General features: G+C 40.4%; 1 protein-coding gene and 1 non-coding gene across 5 annotated transcripts in view; both read left to right on the top strand.

The window, feature by feature from the left end:
• LOC146694660 (uncharacterized) overlaps window positions 1-22,621 on the top strand; it is a 52,231-nt gene continuing 29,610 nt past the window's right edge. For 2 of the 4 annotated variants that reach the window (XM_085430922.1, XM_085430919.1), the window contains exons 1-4: window positions 1-266; window positions 7,734-7,905; window positions 9,123-9,205; window positions 12,543-12,697. In XM_085430922.1, the coding sequence (XP_085287048.1) occupies window positions 12,582-12,697 (116 nt within the window). In that variant the 5' untranslated portion in view covers window positions 1-266; window positions 7,734-7,905; window positions 9,123-9,205; window positions 12,543-12,581. Of the gene's footprint in view, window positions 267-7,733; window positions 7,906-9,062; window positions 9,206-12,542; window positions 12,698-22,621 lie in introns of those variants that run through there. The other 2 variants (XM_085430921.1, XM_085430920.1) reach the window with 2 other exon arrangements.
• Window positions 2,754-2,881, top strand: LOC146694661 (U6atac minor spliceosomal RNA). Its single transcript, XR_014914974.1, has one exon. It is a non-coding gene; the product is annotated as a U6atac minor spliceosomal RNA (small nuclear RNA).

Below are 22,621 nucleotides of genomic sequence, written 5' to 3'. Positions count from 1 at the left end.
CTCCTTCTCCTGTATGCAGCCTAGCTGACTTGCACTTCCTCCCAAGGAAAGACACTTCTACTACAAAAGAACAGGAATCGATTTTTCTTTCAAACAAAACAAAACAAACAAAAAAAAACCAACTTATGCGCTAAACCGGCGGCAGCAGCTCTGACGGAATCTGCGGAGTCTGAGTGTGATTCGTTTACTTCTGATAAATGTTTCATGCTTCACCTGCTGAACAGGTGGATTTTATCATTGGATTTTAAATAATCTGCATTACAAAAGTAAGTAAAGTCTTCATTATTTTAGTAAGCAGTATTATTTGTTTATTATGACTGCCCATATCTGCATGTAGGGTTTAATACTCTTTTGAATAATTCATGTAGTTAGACCGAGGATGTAGTTGCGCCAGGCACATATTTTTCTATTAATTCTTTTGCTGAATGGTGGACAAGTTCAGTATGATACTTTTTGAGTAACCTCACAAACTAATAAGAAATAAAGAGCACAAAAAACTGCCTTTCCTTCTGTTCTTAGGTCAATTAACTTTGCCGTTTTCGGTGTCTTTAATATTCGCTTTATGGTTTTATTGTCTTGTCACCTTTATCAGCAACTGAGAGATACATCGGCTGGTGGCAGTTGTAGCTGCACCTGTACAAGTGCACGGGCATTTGTAGAGCTCTTGCACTGACTTAGGAACACTTTTCATGACAATATATTGCACTGATAACAGTAAAATTAATTATTTACAGCTAACTTTCAAAAATTCTTTGAGAAGGTTGTATACGGCGCTTAACAAATTAATTAGATCATCATTCAAAGAAAATCTTTGCCACAGCTACCTACATTAACAATTAATAACAAAATCATTTTTAAAATTTTCTGTAATGGTTAATCCATCAGCATGTACAGGCTGTTTGATGGAAATCTCATTTAAGTATTGCAAGATAATTATTGTTCCTATCCATGAATTTTCAAACTTACCGTTTAACAAAAAAAACCCCGCAAAACAATCGCTTTTTTTACGATTTATATGAAAATTCATAGTTATTTACATTTAGTCCAGAACAGAAAAATTCATTTTAGAGGTTGAATGTTATGCTGGATTAATTTCCCTCTTTGATGTATAAATAAACGGGTATAAATATATTGAAGGAAACGGCTTCCAGGGCCTAATCCGTGGATCGGCTTCCTCCGAGGCGTGGGCGTCTATCAGCAGAGATTGTCCCTTAATCTGTAACACAGTCAAATATATTCTCAAGTAACATTCAAGCATGTCATTCAGCGTGTTAGTACGAGCTCGGGAGCAGCTTGGGAGAACAAGAAAACAGAGACTGCTTCAGGTTGTCTTCCCAAATCGACTCAACTTTATTCTCAAGTACAACAGTTAATACAGAGGGAAAAATTCATGAGTCAGCAGATTCTCAGTTTAAACCAGTACAGACCAAGATAAGGGAGCGTCTTCCTGCCCTTGGGTGAAGAAGCACCCTTTGTATAGTTTATCAGTTCAGCTACAATTCTGATTATCTCAGCGACATATTTTCAAGGCACAAAACGAAGAGTTCTTTCATTAGTGAATTCTGAAACAAACCATCTGGCCTTCAACAGGCATCTCCTAAGAGATTTAGAAACTAATGTAGCTGAGGGAGTGATCTCTGTGGTATTTCAACCTTGTACCAGCCTGTGATTCTCACACATCAATTCTTGGGTCAAAGAGAAAAATAACTAAAACAAAGGGGCCTTATTGAATGACAGAGTTTTCCTGTATAATGTCACTATAAAACAATATCCAGTAAATGCTCCCATGGTACTAAAATACCTAACATATATGATTTCAGTTTTTCTTATTTGACCTTTAAATTTTACAACAGAATTTTTAGTTTCAAACAAGCTTTTGAAAGATTTGTTTTATTTGTCTTCTATTTCAAAGACACTATTTCAAAGACCCTTATGCACATTCCAAAATACATTTACAAAATGGTTTAATCTAAACATAATAGAGGCCCCGGGGCAGACCCAGGACACGCTGGAGAGATTATATCTCTTGGCTGGCCTGGGAACGCCTTGGTATTCCCCCGGATAAGCTGGAGGAGGTGGCTGGGGAGAGGGAGGTCTGGGCCTCTTTGCTTAGGCTGCTGCCCCCGTGACCCGGCCCCGGACAAAGCGGATGAAGATGGATGGATGGATGGATAATAAAATCAAGCATCCTGAGCGAGTTCTGCTGGGAAAAATATGAAACTCTGTGGAGGTCATCTATTTCTGTATTTTAAAGATGTTTAATGGTTGTACTATTATTAAGCAAACCTATAGCTAGGCCTACTGTTACCAGTAATGGCCTACAATTACTGTTAACCTAGCCTGAGAGTTTAGTAAACATGAGTCCACCTTTGCTCCCTAATTATACTAGGGTAAAGCATTCACTTCTCTGTCTTTAAGCTCAAGGTGTGTGATACACCAAAAAGAAGTAATAATGTGACATATACAGACATATATACACAGCACAATGGAAGATTTGAGAAGCCTTCAGTCTTTGGTTGAAATTACTATTGTATGACACAGCCACACTGTTAAGACTTTTCGTCTCCACTTTACGGTAACATACTGGCGCCACTATTGCCGTTACGGTAACTTGTAGTTCTGCAAGATGATTTTTTTGCTGCTGTGTATAATACTCTTGGACAAATTATGGTAAAGCACTGTAGCCTCTTTTATGGCGACAGTGAGATACAGTTATAGAATAGAATAGAATAGAATAGAATAGAATAGAATAGGTGTTGTATGAAAGGAGAGAAGGTTAGCACTCCCCTTGACAAGGATGGAATTGGCCCTAGTGGCCTGCAACACACATATGGTTAAGGCATTGCCACCTACTTCGTGGCATCTCTAACCATGTTTTTACAAGACATAATGTGGATTGCACAACACTGGTCACTACATTCTTCATTTCCAGTTAATACTTGTACAGCTGCTGTTATTGTGTATATATTTATTTATATTTCTTTATACATTCTTATATAGTTCTATATTGTGTATTTTGTTGTACAGTTATTTTATTTTCAACTTTAATTTATATATTTTATCTTATTCTTTCCCAGTTAAATTTACCCTTCATTCTAATTTGTGTTGTACAGTTATTTCATTTTTAACCTTAATTTATATTTTATTCCTTCCTAGTTAAATTTACCCTTTTTAATTTTTCATATTTATTTCCTATCTTATTCATAGCCTTTTCCTTTTTTGTTTTCTTTAGGTCACGAGCAGTTGTCCAAGCATTTCACTACATATCGTATTGTGTATGACTGTGTACGTGACAAATAAAATTTGAATTTGAATTTAGAATAGAATAGACTAGAATTAGAATAGAATTCAACTTTATTGTCATTGCACATGCACAGGTACAGGGCAACGAAATGCAGTTTGCATCCATCCAGATGTGCTTTAGTGATATAGATATATTACAATATATATTAGTTATAATGTACATGGTATGAAGTATGTTGTGAATATTCTATAACTATAGGTATGTACAGGCTGTAGTGAGTACAAGCTATGTACAGGCTATGAACAGGATATAAATATGAAAAACTATACAGAATATGAAATAAATAACTTTACAGGAATCTGGGATATACAGCTATACAGAAATGGGAACTATGCAAGTTGTAAACAGTTGTAGGATTAAAAATTATCGAATGTACAGAATGATTATTTACACAGAGCTATACAGTACTGCAGTTAAGATAAGTGAGGGTGTAGATAATTTCTACAGAGGCTATATAAAGTGCTAGTGGTTGTGAGTGGTGGTTCAGTCCATGTTATTATTGTGTGTTTGAGGGTACAGTTGTCCATTGTGTGTGTGTGTATGTTCAGTCCATGTGTTAACGTGGGTCAGATGTCAGGAGGCAGAGTTCAGGAGTCTGACAGCTGTGGGGAAGAAGCTGTTCCGGTACCTGGTGGTCTTAGTCCGGAGGCTCCTGTGGCGCCTCCCAGAGGGCAGGAGGGTGAAGAGTCCATGTGATGGGTGACTGGGGTCTTTGATGATTTTCCCAGCCCTTTTCAGACACCGCTTCCTGTAGATTCAATTCAATTCAATTCAATTCAATTTTATTTATATAGCGCCAAATCACAACAAAAGTCGCCTCAAGGCGCTTCATAGATACAGAGAAAAACCCAACAATCATATGACCCCCTATGAGCAGCACTTTGGCAACAGTGGGAAGGAAAAACTCCCTTTTAACAGGAAGAAACCTCCGGCAGAACCAGGCTCAGGGAGGGGCGGGGCCATCTGCTGCGACCGGTTGGGGTGAGAGAAGGAAGACAGGATAAAAGACATGCTGTGGAAGAGAGACAGAGGTTAATAACAGATATGATTCAATGCAGGGAGGTCTATTAACACATAGTGAGTGAAAAAGGTGACTGGAAAGGAAAAACTCAATGCATCATGGGAATCCCCGGCAGCCTACGTCTATTGCAGCATAACTAAGGGAGGATTCAGGGTCACCTGGTCCAGCCCTAACTATATGCTTTAGCAAAAAGGAAAGTTTTAAGCCTAATCTTGAAAGTAGAGATAGTGTCTGTCTCCTGAATCCAAACTGGAAGCTGGTTCCACAGAAGAGGGGCCTGAAAACTGAAGGCTCTCCCTCCCATTCTACTTTTAAATACTCTAGGAACAACAAGTAGGCCTGCAGAGCGAGAGCCAAGTGCTCTAATAGGGTGATATGGTACTACAAGGTCATTAAGGTAAGATGGGGCCTGATTATTTAAGACCTTGTATGTGAGGAGCAGGAGTTTGAATTCAATTCTGGATTTAACAGGAAGCCAATGAAGGGAAGCCAAAACAGGAGAAATCTGCTCTCTCTTTCTAGTCCCTGTCAGGACTCTTGCTGCAGCATTTTGGATTAGCTGAAGGCTTTTCAGTGAGTTTTTTGGACATCCTGATAATAATGAATTACAGTCGTCCAGCCTGGAAGTAATAAATGCATGAACTAGTTTTTCAGCGTCACTCTGAGACAGGATATTTCTAACTTTAGAGATGTTGCACAAATGGAAGAAAGCAGTCTTACATATTTGTTTAATATGTGCGTTGAAGGACATGTCCTGGTCAAAAATGACTCCAAGGTTCCTCACAGCGTTACTGGAGGCCAAGGTAATGCCATCCAGAGGAAGAATCTGGTTAGATACCATATTTCTAGGCTTTTCAGGGCCGAGTACAATAACCTCAGTTTGATCTGAATTAAGAAGCAGAAAGTTAGCGGCCATCCAGGTCTTTATGTCTTTAAGACATTGCTGCAGTTTAACTAATTGGTTTGTGTTATCTGGCTTCATGGACAGATAGAGCTGGGTGTCATCAGCATAGCAGTGAAAATGTATGCTATGTCTTCTAATGATGCTGCCTAAGGGAAGCATGTATAATGTAAACAGAATTGGTCCTAGCACTGAACCCTGTGGAACTCCATAATTAACCTCAGTGTGTGAAGAGGACTCTCCATTTACATGAACAAATTGGAGTCTATTAGATAGATATGATACAAACCACTGCAGTGCAGTACCTGTAATACCTACAGCATGTTCTAATCGCTCTAATAGGATATTATGGTCGACAGTATCGAACGCTGCACTGAGGTCTAGCAGGACAAGCACAGAGATGAGTCCACTGTCAGAGGCCATAAGAAGATCATTTGTAACCTTCACTAAAGCTGTTTCTGTGCTGTGATGGTGGTCCTGTAGTCAGTAATGGTCTGGAGTCCTTGCCACATGCGTCGGGGGTTGGAGTTGGAGAAGTGTTCTTCTACCTTCTTTTTGTAATAGTGTTTGGCTTTTTTGATGCCCTTCTTTAGATTAGCCTTTTGTCGTAAATTACGTCAACAAAGTAACATCATACTGTGATTAAGAAATTTGTATACTACCCTTTATTCACACTATGTCACTGTAAGCCTGCTTCAAAGTAATAAACTGCAATATATTTACCAGTAACTTACCGTTATCACGCATTATCAGTACCAAAAACATCCATCTCTGTTAGAGGATACCGTGTTCCTACAGGCGGTCATTTACTGTTTAACACGTTGTAATATACGTAATATCAGGAAACATTAACATCCTGTAAGAGACTGGAGGGTTCCAATATATACACACACACTATAATTAATGTGCCCTACACCACTTTTTATTTCAGTTCGGATTTTCCTCTGCAGAAATACACATTTCCAAAATCAAACTGAAAAGAACTGAAAACACTTGTAACACTTGGAAGCACTTGTTACTAAACCATTTAACCCATGTATTTTCTCAGATGTTTGTACAAACAATAATGATATTATGTCATATCAATATCATGTCTGTCATGATATTGATATGACATAATATCATTATTGTTTGTACAAACATCTGGGTTTTCTTAGTTATATTTTGTAGGGCGTAAACCTACACCGTAAAGTGCCTTGGCATTCATTTTGTTGGCACCATACAAATAAACTTACGGAGCCCCTCTGATGACATGGTCCAAAAAATAAATAAATTGTACCACAAAATACTACTTCGTGGGCACGAAATTGGTATAACGTGCTCACGAAATGCTAATTTGTGGGCACAAAACACTTGACCGATAACTGTGATCCTTCCCAGGGCCTTGCAGTTGGCTGACAATAAAATCTATCCTGGCGTCCAGGTCATACTTACGTCTGTAAAGCAACTGGGCTCTCAATATCCTGTTTAAATGTCTCTCCGTAATAATGGTTCCTTGCATTGCCAGGCTTTTCAAAATGCATTTGTAGCTCATTCCCAGCCTAAAATCAAACTCAATCAGACTGTCTCTGTCCATGGTGTATAGGTTTAGCCTACTCTTATGCTTATGTCTCTACGCAGCTGTCCAGGAATTGTATCAATATGATGTGTGCACGTTATCTATTTCGTTGCCACAAATGCGTAATTCGTTGGCACGTTATACCCAATTCGTGCCCACAAATTAGCATTTCGTGTGCACGTTATACCAATTTCGTGCCCTCGAAATAGTATTTCGTGGCCACAAATAAGTATTTCGTGGGCACGTTATACTATTTCGAGGGCACGAAGTAGTATTTTGTGGCCACAATTTATTTATTTTTTGGACCATGTCATCAGAGGGGCTCCGTATAAACTGAATTGAAATTAACAGAATATCAAGCCCCACACTTCTGCCTCTATATACACTTTGTCCAAAATACTTCCTCACACCACCAAATCAATGTACAAAGCAGGGTCCACAAGGACATGGATGAGCATGTGTGGTGTGAAGGAACATGACTGATTTGCACAGAACCCTGATCTTGCTTTGTGGACTGAGTTCATTGATTTGTAGGGTGAGCCAATACATGTGACAATTAAAGTGTAAGTACAAACTCAAGGTCTTGCATTGAAAAGTTGTAATACACTATATTTTAAAGTTTGTCACAACTTCTACCCTTAGTCCTCCCACTACCAATGAAAGATTAATGATGTTATATTTAGTGTCTACTTTTGTTTATGTTTTCCGTGTTAATTATCTACCAGACAATGTGAGCCCCCCCAAAAAAACACTCTTCAATATTGTACTGTCAAAGTACATGTGTAGAATGGTATGGTGAAGAAAAAGAAGCTAAGCAGTGACATATGAGTCTACGAGTGACCTTCAAATCGTAGACTCAAGTCTATGAGTCTAGGCCTGCCATCTTATAAAGTGGTAGTGAGTAATAATCCATAACTGTCAGCATTTACACACACACTTCTTTCTGTAGGGCAATGAAAGCAGTGAAGTCCAAGGTCAATGAGGAGTACTGAGTGATGCAGAATTGTTAACAAGTATCACAGCTATCTTCCCAAAAACCAAGCCATCATCAGTGTCATCTACAATGGAAACAGCCTTTGACATACTTGGTACCTTTGTAGACCACTGCTGACCAGTGTTGGGTAAGTTACTTTAAAAAAGCAATTAATTACTAATTACTTAATCAATATTGTATTTAAAATACTTATCTAATTACTGTGTCTGAAAAGTAACGTAATCACTCAATAAGTAATTTAACTAAATACTTCTTAAAATCCCTATAAACCTTGAATAGACAAACAATAGAAATTAAACTCTTTAAATAATAAATACATTTTTTTAAAGACGGAGACTCTACAGCAGCAGTCCCCAACCTTTTTTGCGCCACGGACCGGTTTGTGCCTGACAATATTTTTACGGACCGGCCTTTAAGGTGTCGCAGATAAATACAACAAAATAAAACTAGTACCGGTCAGGCGCTTCGGTAGAGGCTGTATCAAGACTAATGTGATCTATTAGATGGTTTTTATATTGGTTAAAATTAAGATTATTTTTAGTTTTTCAGTTAATGAGGACCATTTTCTTGGCTATGCATAGGGCCGTAAAAACAACGTGGGCTGTGTTTATTTCTGCAGTGACTTCATCCAAGTTGCCCAGCAAGCATACTAAAGGGGAGGCTGGAATGTTACATTTCAGACACTTTGATAAGTCTTCACATATCTCACGCCAAAATTTCTGAACTGGTGGACAGAACCAAAGAGCGTGGATGTAATTGTCCGGTGTATTTGCTGTGCAGTGTGAGCAGTTGTTGGAAGGCGTATAGCCCATCTTGAACATCCTGTGACCAGTATAGTGCACTCTGTGTAATATTTTGTATCGTATTAATTGCAAACTGGGATTTCTGATCCATTGAAAGGTTTTTAAGCATATCTGAGACCAAAGGATTGGGTCTAAGTTGATTGATAAATCTGCTTCCCATTTTGTAAAATAGATGAATCAATATCCCTTCCTATTGCAAAGTGTTCTGTATATTTTAGACAATAATTTGGGGGGTTTTAGACTAAAAAAATTGTACCACACTTGGTGGTGTTTGTAATTCAGCTTCACTGGGATTAAATTTCTTTTTTACTATGGATTTAATTTGTTGATATTCCAAACATCGTTTCTTGTTGATCCCATATTGTGCAACTAGTCTGTCAAACGAAATAAAGTCTGTTCCTTCCAATATATGTTCCAAGTATTTAATTCCTTTGCAACTCCAATCTGGAAAGTTTATCATATTATTGTTTTGTAATATGTCCGGATTGTTCCAGATAGGTGTACGTTTGCATGGGATTAATGAAGACTCTGTCATTTTTAGAAACTCCCACCATGCTGTCAGAGAAGAGCTGATGCTGATGCTTTTAAAGCATTCATGTCGTTGGATGTTTGAGCTGATAAATGGTAGGTCTGAAATTTCTAGGTTATTACATAGTGCCTGTTCTACATCTATCCAAGGTTCATCTAAGAGGGTGTGTTTAAACCATCTAGAGATGAACTGAAGCCTGTTGGCTAAAAAATAGTGATTAAAGTTAGGCAGATTTAATCCTCCTTTGGTCTTTTGTAGTGTTTTTAAGCTGATACGTGGGGGTTTATCTTTCCAAAGGAATTTAGAAATATACGAGTCTAGAGATCTGAACCAATCTTGTGATGGCTTATTTAGGATCATTGAAAATAAATAGTTTAATTTTGGCAAGACCATCATTTTTATAGCAGCAACCCTTCCCATGAGTGATATGGGTAAAGATTTCCATCTAGCCAGATCGCCTTCTACTGTCTTTAAAAGTGGGATGTGGTTTAATTTCATAAATGTATAAATCAAGCCCTTATACAGTGATAGGTTTGTAGCATAAACCTATTCGCTGGAACGTTCAAGACAATTTACTACACAGCAAAAAGCAAGACACAAGTAGGCAAAGTTCTTTGTGTTACTCATGCATGAGGGAGGCCTGTCTGGAGCCAAGTGTCGTTCCACCCACTTGACCTCTGTCAGACTCTCAGCCAGATTCCCCGTAGCACTCCTTTTATTGTGGTTACATGAATATGCATAGGTTCATTAACATATAACATCTTCCATAGGTATACATGTGAACAAAGAATACTGTGTGTGTGTGGGGGGGGGGTCAGAGTGTGACCCCATAAATGACTTCCCTAAACGACTTCCCTAAACCTGCTGGTCTGGAAGTCCAACAGTTCATCTAAACAAAAGGCACTTAGCCTAAAACAGATATAGATACGTTTATCCTACCATAAAACAATAAAACAAGGTACGACCTCTTCCCATGCTCCCAGGATGAAGGTGTGCATTCCAGTGCTGAATACTTTTGCAAGCCGCTGTAGTTGATGGTCATGTTGTTCTCCTGTTTTGCAGCTTTGTTTGAGTCTGAATTGTGTCGTAAACTGAGAAAAGCAGATCAATATTTTCTTCTTCCTGTTATTTAATGGTGGTTGGCAACCAGCGAAAACCATGTTACATTATCACGTATTTCCAGGACATCTCTCCTGAACCAAGCCGAAGTGGTGCTACAAAGAAATTAGTTCTTAAGGAGAGTGCATTTAATAGCAGTCTGGCCTGCCACAAAATGCACTGCTAAAAATACAGTTTCTGCTTGTCCCAGAATTTATTAATTTTGAGACTGAGGTAGGACTGAGGCTGGTTAGTGGTCTAGGTTTCATGGATGTGACACCTTAACTTGTGTAAAGTGACCACCAGAGCATATTCTGAGACTTTTGTTTAGTTCACTGTAGATAGGCAGAGGTCTCTTAAAAAGTACCACCTTATACAAAACAAATGAAGTTCCAGTATAAGAAAGAATAAGAAGAGAAAAAAGCAACACTCCGCTAAATGAATAAATTTTTAAACATTACTCTAAATGTCACATATAGAAAGAAAATCAGTCTTAGTTGCTGGCTTTACAAAAAATAAGTATACTTTAACTTCATATCATGAAGTATACTTCAAGTAAATTTCCCAAGTATACGTTACCTAGTAAGTATACTAACAAATGCTTCTTGGGACTATATTGGTCCCTGTTTTAGTACATAAAAGTATACTTGAAATTAACTTTTAGATGTACCTTTCGTTCACCATAAATGCACTAGCATAACCTTACAACTATACTTTTAATTTACCTTTTAGTTTATATTCAACTAACTTCTGATTGAAACATAGTAATTAAAATGCAGTTTAAGCTCAATGTTCACATGTAATAAATCCCTCCATTCCCCAGACAGTCAAATAACAGTTCAAACTTTCAGAAGACTTCCTTTGCAGAGAACTACACTCATAGTTCAAGCACCAGGATTTTATTTCAAACCGGTGAGAAATTTTTTGAGAGTTGAGGTTTATTAGCTATTGACCCTTTTCACTCACAGTTTGAACAATTTCATTTTTTAAATTAATGTTTTACCCCACTTACTCTGTTCAAAGGGTAAAAGACATTACACAAGAATTTGTGACAAATTCTTGTTTTGAAACATCAATTATTTGTTTCATAGTTGTTTTAATTTTACAGTTAAAGCACTGCAATGCATGCTGAGTATTTCTTTGTACTTTTTAGTATACTTCAGGTATACTTCAAATAAACTACGTACTACATAGTATACTACAAGCACTACTATAGTACAAGTATAGACTAAATGTACTTGTACTTTTCTGTATGCTTAAATGTAATTTAGTCTAAAAAACTATAAAAGTACATACAAAGTATACTAAAAGTATACTTCCTTGTTTTCTAGTTTTTAAAGTATACTTATAATATACTTGAATATTCTTTTTTGTAAGAGTGAGACTGGTTGTTTGTTACAAAGTGGACTGTAATTACGTTTCACATTGTTTGAATAAACAAATAAATTTATTAATATATGAGGTTCAATTTGAGAAATTCAGTTTAGCTGCAGTAGCTGCAACTTACTCCTTAAGTTAAAAATGATGCTGTATATTGTAGTTTATATGTTATACTACTTTCACAAAGAATTGCATTTTATGATAATACACTCTGAATGAGGATTTAAGTAATTACTCTTAGATCTACCGTAGAAAACAACAGAAATCCGGATGGTGTAATAGTATAATCTCAGTAACATCAACAATTGTTACATTTGCTGTATTTTACAGCTGTTTCCATGAGTACGGTGAGTTACCGTAAAACTAATGTAATGTAATTTTCCCACAATGACATGCAAATTACACCACTAAACTGCAAACATCCTTTAGAGATTTTTACTGTTGATTTTGCAGTACTAAGCTATGGAAATTACTGCAGGCTAACAGTGCACTTCTATTCCACTCTCAAAACAAAACCATTGTTGGCCTTACAGTTATGTTTCAGTTCTGAAGTTGTGGACCCAAATGGGGACCAAAACAAGGATTAAAACACGAAGTAAACTTTAAGGTTGTGGTATAGGTATAGATATAGAGTTGGGCTATTTCCTGCATATCATATATCCTGCATATTAATCTTGGGGAATGACATGGAGGACATTCCCTATTTTTAACAGACTAAGGACTTCAAAGGACTTCTTCTCCTTCACAGCAACAGCAGCATCTAAAGGACATGAACAGGGTTTATTGTCTTATTCTTTTGTCATTGTTTTCAAGAGATGTTATTATTTTCTCAATTCCTCTGCTCAGGTCATGCAGCAGATTCTTGTAAGTGATAGACAGCTGAGAGTAAAAGTATTAAAGAAGCAGTTGCTCAAGGAAAAAATAAAAATTGTTCACTTTCTTTTGCTTGTCCAGGTTTGACGACCTGGACCAAAACGAAGTATTTGAGCTAGAATGAACAAGATCTCTGTGATGGACCAAAATCTTCAGAGGCCTTGTGTTGTGAAAATTAGACAGTTGATGTACATCACATGTGTCGTCATCATCTATCTACTGTTTTGGACCTACAGGTGAGTGAAATTACCTGAAATTACATGACCCAATAGTAATTATAGCAGTATGCGGCTCTCACTTTATCAATTTTTGTTGTTTTGTAAAAAAAAAGTTAACAGCAGGAATGAAAAAGCAAAGTCACCTAAATGTGTAGCTGCACACAAAACATTAAAACCCTGTGAAGTTTAAAGTACTTTCCTGTTTTTGATTTGACTGGTTTCTAGTGTCACGAGCCCGAGATGATGGCAGATACAAAGTTTAGGACTCAAAAATGGACTATGAATCTAGTGCTCAGGGCCCATTCTTGTGCTGCCATTATCAGAGCTTCTGTGCTGTCATTTAATCAAGCCTTTTGTAGCCACTGATGGGATTTTTTGTTGTCAAGCAATTCCTCTTTCTGTCCATGGTATATGGTATATTGACAACCCATGATTGTTTCTGTTCCTGTGTCATGGTCCCTGTGTCTGTGTATGTATACATATATACACATACACACATATATACACATACACATACACACATATACACACACACACACATATACACACACACACACACACACATATACACACATATACACACACACACACATACACACACACACATATACACACACACATATACACACACACACATATACACACACACACATACACACACACACATATACACACACACATATACACATATATACATACATACATATATATATATATACACACATACATACACATATACACACATACATACACATATACACACATACATACACATATACACACATACATACACATATACACACATACATACACATATACACACACTGAACAAAAATATAAACACAACACTTTTGTTTTTGCTCCCATTTTTCATGAGCGGAACTCAAAGATCTTTAACAATTTCTACATACACAAAAGACCCATTACTCTCAAATATTGAGAGTTGTTCTTTGTGACAAGATAAACATGTCTCATGCACAATAGTGATGGGATTTCCGGCTCTTTTTAGAGAACTGGCTCTTTCGGCTCGGCTCACTAAAAAGAGCCGGCTCTTTCGGCTCCGAACCGGCTCTTCAGGTCGTTTTGTTGCTTTAATTAATTTATTATTAACAATAATAAAAAATTTTGCACAAAAGAAATTACTAATGTAAAAAAAAAAGTGGTTTTATTTATATATGTTTATATATAAATATAGAGACAAAGCACGTACAAACTGCAAAACACATTTCTAGCGTTAACTGAACTTCAAAACAGAGCTACTAGATCACTTAAATTACACAATTGAAAGCATGTGTGTATTGTTTGTGTATTTCTACACAAGCACTCATATATATTCAAATAATTTAAAAAATTTTCATTTACCTGTTACTACCACACACCAAATCCGGTCATTGGTACTTGCTGGCTTGTGTAGCCACTAGGTAACAAAAGCTCAACACTGCGCCCAGCATCCTGGAGCACTTCTGTTGTCTTTTGTACGTGTTTTGAGTTTTTATGTGCTTTGTCTCTAGGGGCCACTGTAAATACTTTTATTTATTCACTCCACATAAAATGTAATAAATAAATCATATAATACAAAAACCAACCATTCACATTTCAACTTTTAACTATTTAAATTTTCAGCTTTTTCTTTTTAAACAAATTTAAAGTGAAACAACACAAAACACTGCAAACCACAACACAATTAAATATAAATTAAAATATGAAAACAAAAAGAACATGCATATTCTCTGTCATATGGACCTGCATGAATAAACTTTCTGAATCCTTTATCATCTGCTACTGAAAATAGTTGTGGATGATTACTATACCTTTCTAATGTGACCTTGTTGTCCCTGGCTCTCTTTCTCTCTCTTTCCCTCCTGCTCTGTTCCTGTACTACTGTGAGTGTAACTACCGCCCCTCTGCTCAGCGCAAAGCACAAGGCTCGCGTGCGGAGTGAAGCGGAAAAAAAGTGCGAGAGAGAGAGAGAGAGAGAGGGAGGGTGAGAGAAAGAAAAAGAAAAAACCCAAGCAATGAATGTTCATTCTCTACCATAAGCTGTCTCCAAAGACCTTTCAGAGAATCTGGCAGTACATCCAACTAGAGATGGCACCATACCACTTTTTATATGTCCGATACCAATATCATAAATTTGGATATCTGCAGATACTGATATGAATTCAATATAGTCTATTTTATAATCAATAAAACTGTTTTTGTCTTGCTGTATTTTGTACAAGTTCATAATAAAATAAAACACATAAAAAACACTAAAGCTATTCTACTATACTTGTATACAAAAAACACACTACACCCAAAATATTTTGCAGTTCAGCAATACTAATCGTTTTATTTAAACTTGTTGCAGAACTTTAAATCTAAGTATTTAAAGTAATATTCAAAAGTAATTTAAAAGTAATTTTATGCAGATTTCAAAAACTCTTTGGTTCTGAAAAAAAGAAGTTCAATATCAGTACAAAATAATGAATAATAATTCAACAACTTAAAAAGATTCCCCTTTGTCGGGAGCAGAAGCTGGGCTCTCCAAATCATGGAGAAACAACGTCCCACTTCTTTATTTTTAGTTCACAAACTCTTCTTATAACGACCAACTACTGAAATTTTGGAGATGTTAGCCCTTTATACATTAAAGTTATAATGGGATACATATAATATGAGGCTGAGCCTGCCACAATTTGTTCTCCCTGTCTAAATCACGGACAAACAGTATGCCACAGTCTTGATTTTTAGTTCACAAACACTTCTTATAATGACTAATTACTCCTGAAACTTTGGAGGTTTTAGCTCTTTATACAGTAAAGTTACAGGAGGATAAAAATAACTATCAGGCAAAATAATCTCATCCGATATTACGTGAGAACAATGAATATATAATTTTCTGTTGTAAACCTCAAACTGAATAGTAATGTAACGACACTCACTTGTCACTTTTTCACAAAACTAAAACATCTCTACTTTCATGTCTAATTGTCTATAATGGAGGTGGAGTAAACTGGATCCGCACTCTGTGCCTAGCGGGTGCTCGCGGTGCGGGCGGAATGGGTTTTGTCGGGGATGCCTACCTTGGCAAAACACCTGGTCTGGCAGCATGTAGCGAGGCTCCAAAGGTTTTCAGTGTGAAGGAACTCCAGATCACTGACAGGTCTCGCATACAACAGCCACTTTATCACATGATGCATACTGCTCTGACGTGCTAAGGTCACTACCTGGGTTGCCATGTTGTTTTGTGAGGTGCTTTTGTGATATTTAATGGATCAGATTACATTTTCTTCCCTCCCCGATATCTGATCCAGTAATTTAGTTCAGGATTGGACCAATACTGATACTGTATATCGGATTGGTCCATCCCTACATCCAACCAGCCTCACAACCGTGAGATTTAGACTGTAACCACACCAGCCCAGGACCTCCACATCCAGCATGTTCACCTCCCAGATCATCTGAGACCAGCCACCTGGACAGCTGCAGTAACAATCGGTTTGCATAACCAAAGAATTTCTGCACAAACTGTCAGAAACAGTTGTACTCATCGGGGTATGGACCTGCAGTTTGTCGTCACATTCAATGGCGTCTCGAGAGGCGTTCTGTTGGAGAGGCATTTCTTTCACGGATGAGTCCCGGTTTTCACTGTTCAGGGCAGATAGCAGACGACGTATGTGGCATCGTGTTGATGAGCATTGTGGATCGAGTGGCTCGTGGTGGCGGTGGGGTTATGGTATGGGCAGGTGTATGTTCTGGACAACGAACACAGGTGCATTTTAATGCTGGCATTTTGAATGCACAGAGATACCGTGACGAGATCCTGAGGCCCATTGTTGTGCCAATCATCCATGACAATCACCTCATGTTGCAGCATGATAATGCGTGGCCCCATACTGCAAGGATCTGTACGCAATTCCTGGAAGCTGAATCCCAACACCCCCACGCCCCAGTAAAGCAAAACTATGCACATTTCAGAGTGGCCTTTTATTGTAGCCAGTCTAAGGCACACCTGTGCAATATTCAAGATAAGATAAAATAAGATAAGACTTTATTGATCCCACAACGGGGAAATTATTGCGTCACCTCAGCTCAGGTACAGATATCAGAAGGAAATACAAAAATATAATAAGAACAATCGATGAAAAAAAAGTAAGATAATACACTATATACAGTGGGGCAAAAAAGTATTTAGTCAGCCACCGATTGTTCAAGTTCCCCCACCTAAAATGATGACAGAGGTCAGTAATTTGCACCAGAGGTACACTTCAACTGTGAGAGACAGAATGTGGAAAAAAAAAAAATCCATGAATCCACATGGTAGGATTTGTAAAGAATTTATTTGTAAATTAGGGTGGAAAATAAGTATTTGGTCACCTCAAACAAGGAAAATCTCTGGCTCTCACAGACCTGTAACGTCTTCTGTAAGAAGCTTTTCTGTCCCCCACTCGTTACCTGTATGAATGGCACCTGTTTGAACTCATCATCTGTATAAAAGACACCTGTCCACAGCCTCAAACAGTCAGACTCCAAACTCCGCCATGGCCAAGACCAAAGAGCTTTCGAAGGACACCAGGAAAAGTATTGTAGACCTGCACCAGACTGGGAAGAGTGAATCTACAATAGGCAAGCAGCTTGGTGTGAAAAAAATCAACTGTGGGAGCAATCATCAGAAAATGGAAGACATACAAGACCACTGATAATCTCCCTCGATCTGGGGCTCCACGCAAGATCTCATCCCGTGGGGTCAAAATGATCATGAGAACGGTGAGCAAAGATCCCAGAACCACACGGGGGGACCTGGTGAATGACCTGCAGAGAGCTGGGACCAAAGTAACAAAGGTCACCATCAGTAACACACTACAACGGCAGGGAATCAAATCCCGCAGTGCCAGACGTGTTCCGCTGCTGAAGCCAGTGCATGTCCAGGCCCGTCTGAAGTTTGCCAGAGAGCACATGGATGATACAGCAGAGGATTGGGAGAATGTCATGTGGTCAGATGAAACCAAAGTAGAACTTTTTGGTATAAACTCAACTCGTCGTGTTTGGAGGAAGAAGAATACTGAGTTGCATCCCAAGAACACCATACCTACTGTGAAGCATGGGGGTGGAAACATCATGCTATGGGGCTGTTTTTCTGCCAAGGGGACAGGACGACTGATCCGTGTTAAGGACAGAATGAATGGGGCCATGTATCGTGAGATTTTGAGCCAAAACCTCCTTCCATCAGTGAGAACTTTGAAGATGAAACCAGGCTGGGTCTTCCAACATGACAATGATCCAAAACACACCGCCCGGGCAACAAAGGAGTGGCTCCGTAAGAAGCATTTGAAAGTCCTGGAGTGGCCTAGCCAGTCTCCAGACCTCAACCCCATAGAAAATCTGTGGCGGGAGTTGAAAGTCCGTGTTGCTCGGCGACAGCCCCAAAACATCACTGCTCTCGAGAAGATCTGCATGGAGGAATGGGCCAAAATACCAGCTACTGTGTGTGCAAACCTGGTAAAGACCTATAGTAAACGTTTGACCTCTGTTATTGCCAACAAAGGTTATGTTACAAAGTATTGAGTTGTATTTTTGTTATTGACCAAATACTTATTTTCCACCCTGATTTACGAATAAATTCTTTACAAATCCTACCATGTGGATTCATGGATTTTTTTTTTCACATTCTGTCTCTCACAGTTGAAGTGTACCTCTGGTGCAAATTACTGACCTCTGTCATCATTTTAGGTGGGGGAACTTGCACAATCGGTGGCTGACTAAATACTTTTTTGCCCCACTGTACAATGGTAGCATACACAGTATGTGATTATGGATATGGTTGGAAATATGGAAGACATAAACTATATAGCTTGACATAGCTATTGTACCACTACTATTCCTGTTTATAGACATGTACACACACACGTACACACTAAATATACATATGTATAGATATACATACATATATACCTGCACATGTCCATACGCATGGAAGGTCCATTATGCATGAAGTGGTGACCGTGGATGTTCACAGTGTCCAGTGACTTATGACATCGTGATTGAGGAGTTATAGAGTCTAACTGCTGTTGGGATGAATGATCTGCGAAAGCGCTCCTTCCTGCAGCGAGGGTGTTTCAGTCTCTGACTAAAGGAGCTGCTCAGCCCACTCACATACTCATGCAGTGGGTGATGTGGGTTGTTCATGATGGATGTCAGCTTTACTAACATCCTCCCCTCACCAACCACCTCCACAGACTCCAGGGGACATCCCAGCACGGAGCTAGACCTCCGCACCAGTTTGTCAATCCTGCTCCTGTCCCTGTCCGTGCATCCACTCCCCCAGCAGGCCACTGCATAGAAAAGGGCAGATGCTACCACAGTGTCATAGAATGTCCTTAACAGAGTCCTGCAGACTCCGAAGGACCTCAGTCTCCTCAGCAGGTGGAGTCGACTCTGGCCCTTCTTATACAGGACGTCTGTATTTGTAATCCAGTCCAGTTTATTGTTGAGGTGAACACCCAGGTACTTAAATGGTAAATAAATGGTAAATGGCCTGTATTTATATAGCACTTTTACTAGTCCCTAAGGACCCCAAAGCGCTTTACATATCCAGTCATCCATCCACCCATTCACGCACACATTCACACACTGGTGATGGCAAGCTACATTGTAGCCACAGCCACCCTGGGGCGCACTGACAGAGGCGAGGCTGCCGGACACTGGCGCCACCGGGCCCTCTGACCACCACCGGTAGGCAACGGGTGAAGTGTCTTGCCCAAGGACACAACGACCGAGACTGTCCAAGCCGGGGCTCGAACCGGCAACCTTCCGATTACAAGGCGACCTCCCAACTCTTGAGCCACGACCGCCCCGCCCCAATGATGGCTTATAAGAGTCCACTATCTCAATGTCTTTCCCTTAGATGTTCACCGGTGTTTCATGGGGTGACTTCCTCCTGAAGTCTATGATCATCTCCTTTGTCTTGCCGGCATTGATTTGGAGTACGTTGGTCTCACACCAGCCAACAAAGTCACTGATGACCCCCTGTATTCCTGATCATTCCCGTCTGATACGCATCCAATGATGGCTGTATCATCTGAGAACTTCTGTATATGGCAATCGTCCGAATTATAACAGAAGTCTGAAGTGTAAAGGCTGAACAGGAAAGGTGAGAGAACCGTGCCCTGTGGTGCCCCCGTGCTGCAGATTACCACCTCGGACACACAGTCATGGAGCCTCACATACTGTGGTCTGTTGGTAAGGTAGTCGATGGTCCATGCAGTCAGCTGTTTGCCTACTCCGGCTCCCTCCAGCTTCCCTCTCAGTAGTGCAGGTTGGATGGTGTTGAAAGCACTGGAGAAGTCAAAAAACATGATCCTCACAGTGCTCCCCGCCTGCTCTAAGTGAGAGAGGGATCGGTGTACCAGGTAGATGACAGCGTCATCCACCCCAATTCCAGAACGGTAGGCAAACTGCAGGGGTCCAACACTGAGCCCACCAGAGGCAGAAGGTGGAGCAGGATGAGCCTTTCTATGGTCTTCATCAGATGAGAAGTCAAGGCAACAGGCCTGAAGTGGTTGGGCTCCCTGGGGTGTGCGATTTTTGGCACCGGAACCACACAGGAAGTCTTCCACAGTTCAGGAACCCTCTCCAGGCTCAGGCTCAGGTTGAAGATGTACAGAGCCACCTGACAGAGCTGGTCTGCACAGTCCCTGAGCAGTCTGGAGCAGATTCCATCCGGACCTGCTGCCTTCCTTGCCTTCGTCCTCTTGAGCTGATTTCTCACCTGATCAGCTGTGAAGTAGATGTGAGGCTGGGCTGGAGTGGGGGGTGGGGCTAGCTTTGTTGTGGGTAGATGTGTGGATAGGGGTGAAGCAGTGTTGTGGTGAGAGGAGAGCTCAGGTGACAATGGAACCTGGGGGGTGGGAGAGGTGATAAGTGGGCCATTGTCAAATCTGTTAAAAAACAGATTCAAGTCGTTAGCCCACCCCCGGCCAGCAGACACTGTGGCTCCTCCATTGTCCTGGAAGTGTCCAGAGATTTTTTTCATGTTCCTCCAGACTTCTCTGACGTTTTTCTGTTGGAGTTGGTTTTCCATCTTCCTCCTGAAGCACTCCTTGCCTTCTCGGATCTTGTATTTAAGATCTTTTTGGACTTTCTTAAGTTCCTCCTTGTCTCCCGACCAGAAAGCACTCTTCTTCTTGTTCAGCAGGGCCTTCAGTTCTGGGGTGACCCACGGTTTATTGTTTGAGAAACACTGTATCTTCTTGGTAGGCACAGTGTTCTCAACACAGAAATTAAGTAGTCCGTGATGCAGAGCGTGAGGGCGTCGATGTTCTCAACGTGAGGCTTGCAGAGTTCCTGCCAGTCTGTGCATTCAAAACACTCTCTTAGGGCCTCAGTGCATTCCTCAGACCACACCCTTATCACCTTCTTCGTGGGGGGGGGGGGGGGTTCCTCTTCACCATAGGAGTGTAGGTGGGGTGGAGAAGGACCAGGTTGTGGTCTGAGTGGCCAAGCGGGGGGAGGGGTGATGCACTGTAAGCCTGCTTTGTGTTCATGCTGTCTAATCAGCACCTTGATATGTCATACCTGTTAGGTGGGTCGGATTATCTTTAGCTGTGGATGGATCGACCCAAATTGTATCGACACCAAATGGGCATCGGTATCGGATCGATACTAGCCTAGTGAGATCAGTTCTTTACCTAAAGTTCCGCTCTTGTTTGCAATACTGTGCTTTCGGCAAAGACGAAACAACCAGGTCGCTGGATTCGCCTCTCCTGTGTCAGCGCAGAGCAGGCACACTTTGCTCCCCCTCCCCCCTCTTGTGTTTAGATGTTGCACTGTCACAAGACATGACTTAGACGCTTTGGGGGTTGTTAAGTTGTTGAAGTGTTGATGTTATTATTTATATTTTCACCAGTTGTTTTTGTTGTTGAGAATTTTAATTGTAATTTTTGTAATATAGTTTATCAATAGTACTTGTTTGTTTTCATTTGTTTACTGGTTTGCGTGCACTTTTTATTTAAGATTTTTCTAAAAAAGAAAAAGAAAAAAAAGTGATAATTGTAAACCACCACGGCAGACCCGATGGCATTTTAATGCTTCATTTATTCTTAATAATCACACGGTTGCTGTAACAGTACATTAAACGGCTGCAGCTCTCCTGCTGACGGCCGTACACATCACCACCACCAACCACAACAACAACACAAGTAGAGCGTTTAAGTCGGCGAGGCGTGATTGTAGATGCCTTCCGGCATCGCAGACCACACTCCGCCACATATCCCCATCACCCGCCTGAGGTCCGGGAGCCATCCAACCGAACCTACTCCCCCCCTGTGAGAGCAGGCGATGGAATAAACCCGGACCATCGGCGCCCCAGGTCCCTGCCCAGCGATGGGGAAGTGTCCGCTCTGGCGGTCGACCGCGCATCCAGCGGCACCGGTGACAAGGTGGTTCTGTGGGCCGCCCACTCTCCAGCGGCAGCCTGGGAGCTGGTCCGGTGACCACCCATGTGGCAAGCAGTGGCTAAGCAGCAGGCGTGAGAGTGAGCCGGGGCTCACAGGCAGCTGGGTAGGCGGCCGTGACACAGGACCACACAGTGTGCCAGCCTATGTTGAAAGAGAGGCCGGACCGTGAGTGGCAGGACCCCCGCGCACCTCAACCTCCGTCTCCAGCTTGGCAGGTCACGCTGGCACGCCAGCCTCCGGCTCACCCTGAGCCGCACGCTGTCACCCTTACAATAACCACACGGTTGCTGTAACAGTACATTCAACGGCTGCAGCTCTCCCACTGCGGGCCATACACATCACCACCAAAACAACAACAACACAAGCAGAGCACAAGCCATGCAGGTGAGTCCATCTCACATGCAGCGGCTTCGCAGACCACACCGCGCCACAATAATAAAGCATTTTCTATTTCATTATAAACTTTGTTCTAATTATGTCCTGGGTCTTAACTATTTAATAATAA

Source organism: Copadichromis virginalis, linkage group LG14, assembly GCF_057382275.1.
Source record: "Copadichromis virginalis isolate Kocher_CV1m ecotype Utaka linkage group LG14, C_Virginalis_male_GT1.1, whole genome shotgun sequence".
Taxonomy (NCBI): domain Eukaryota; kingdom Metazoa; phylum Chordata; class Actinopteri; order Cichliformes; family Cichlidae; genus Copadichromis; species Copadichromis virginalis.
Note: the sequence above shows the minus strand (reverse complement) of the source record. Positions and strands in the feature narration are given on the sequence as shown.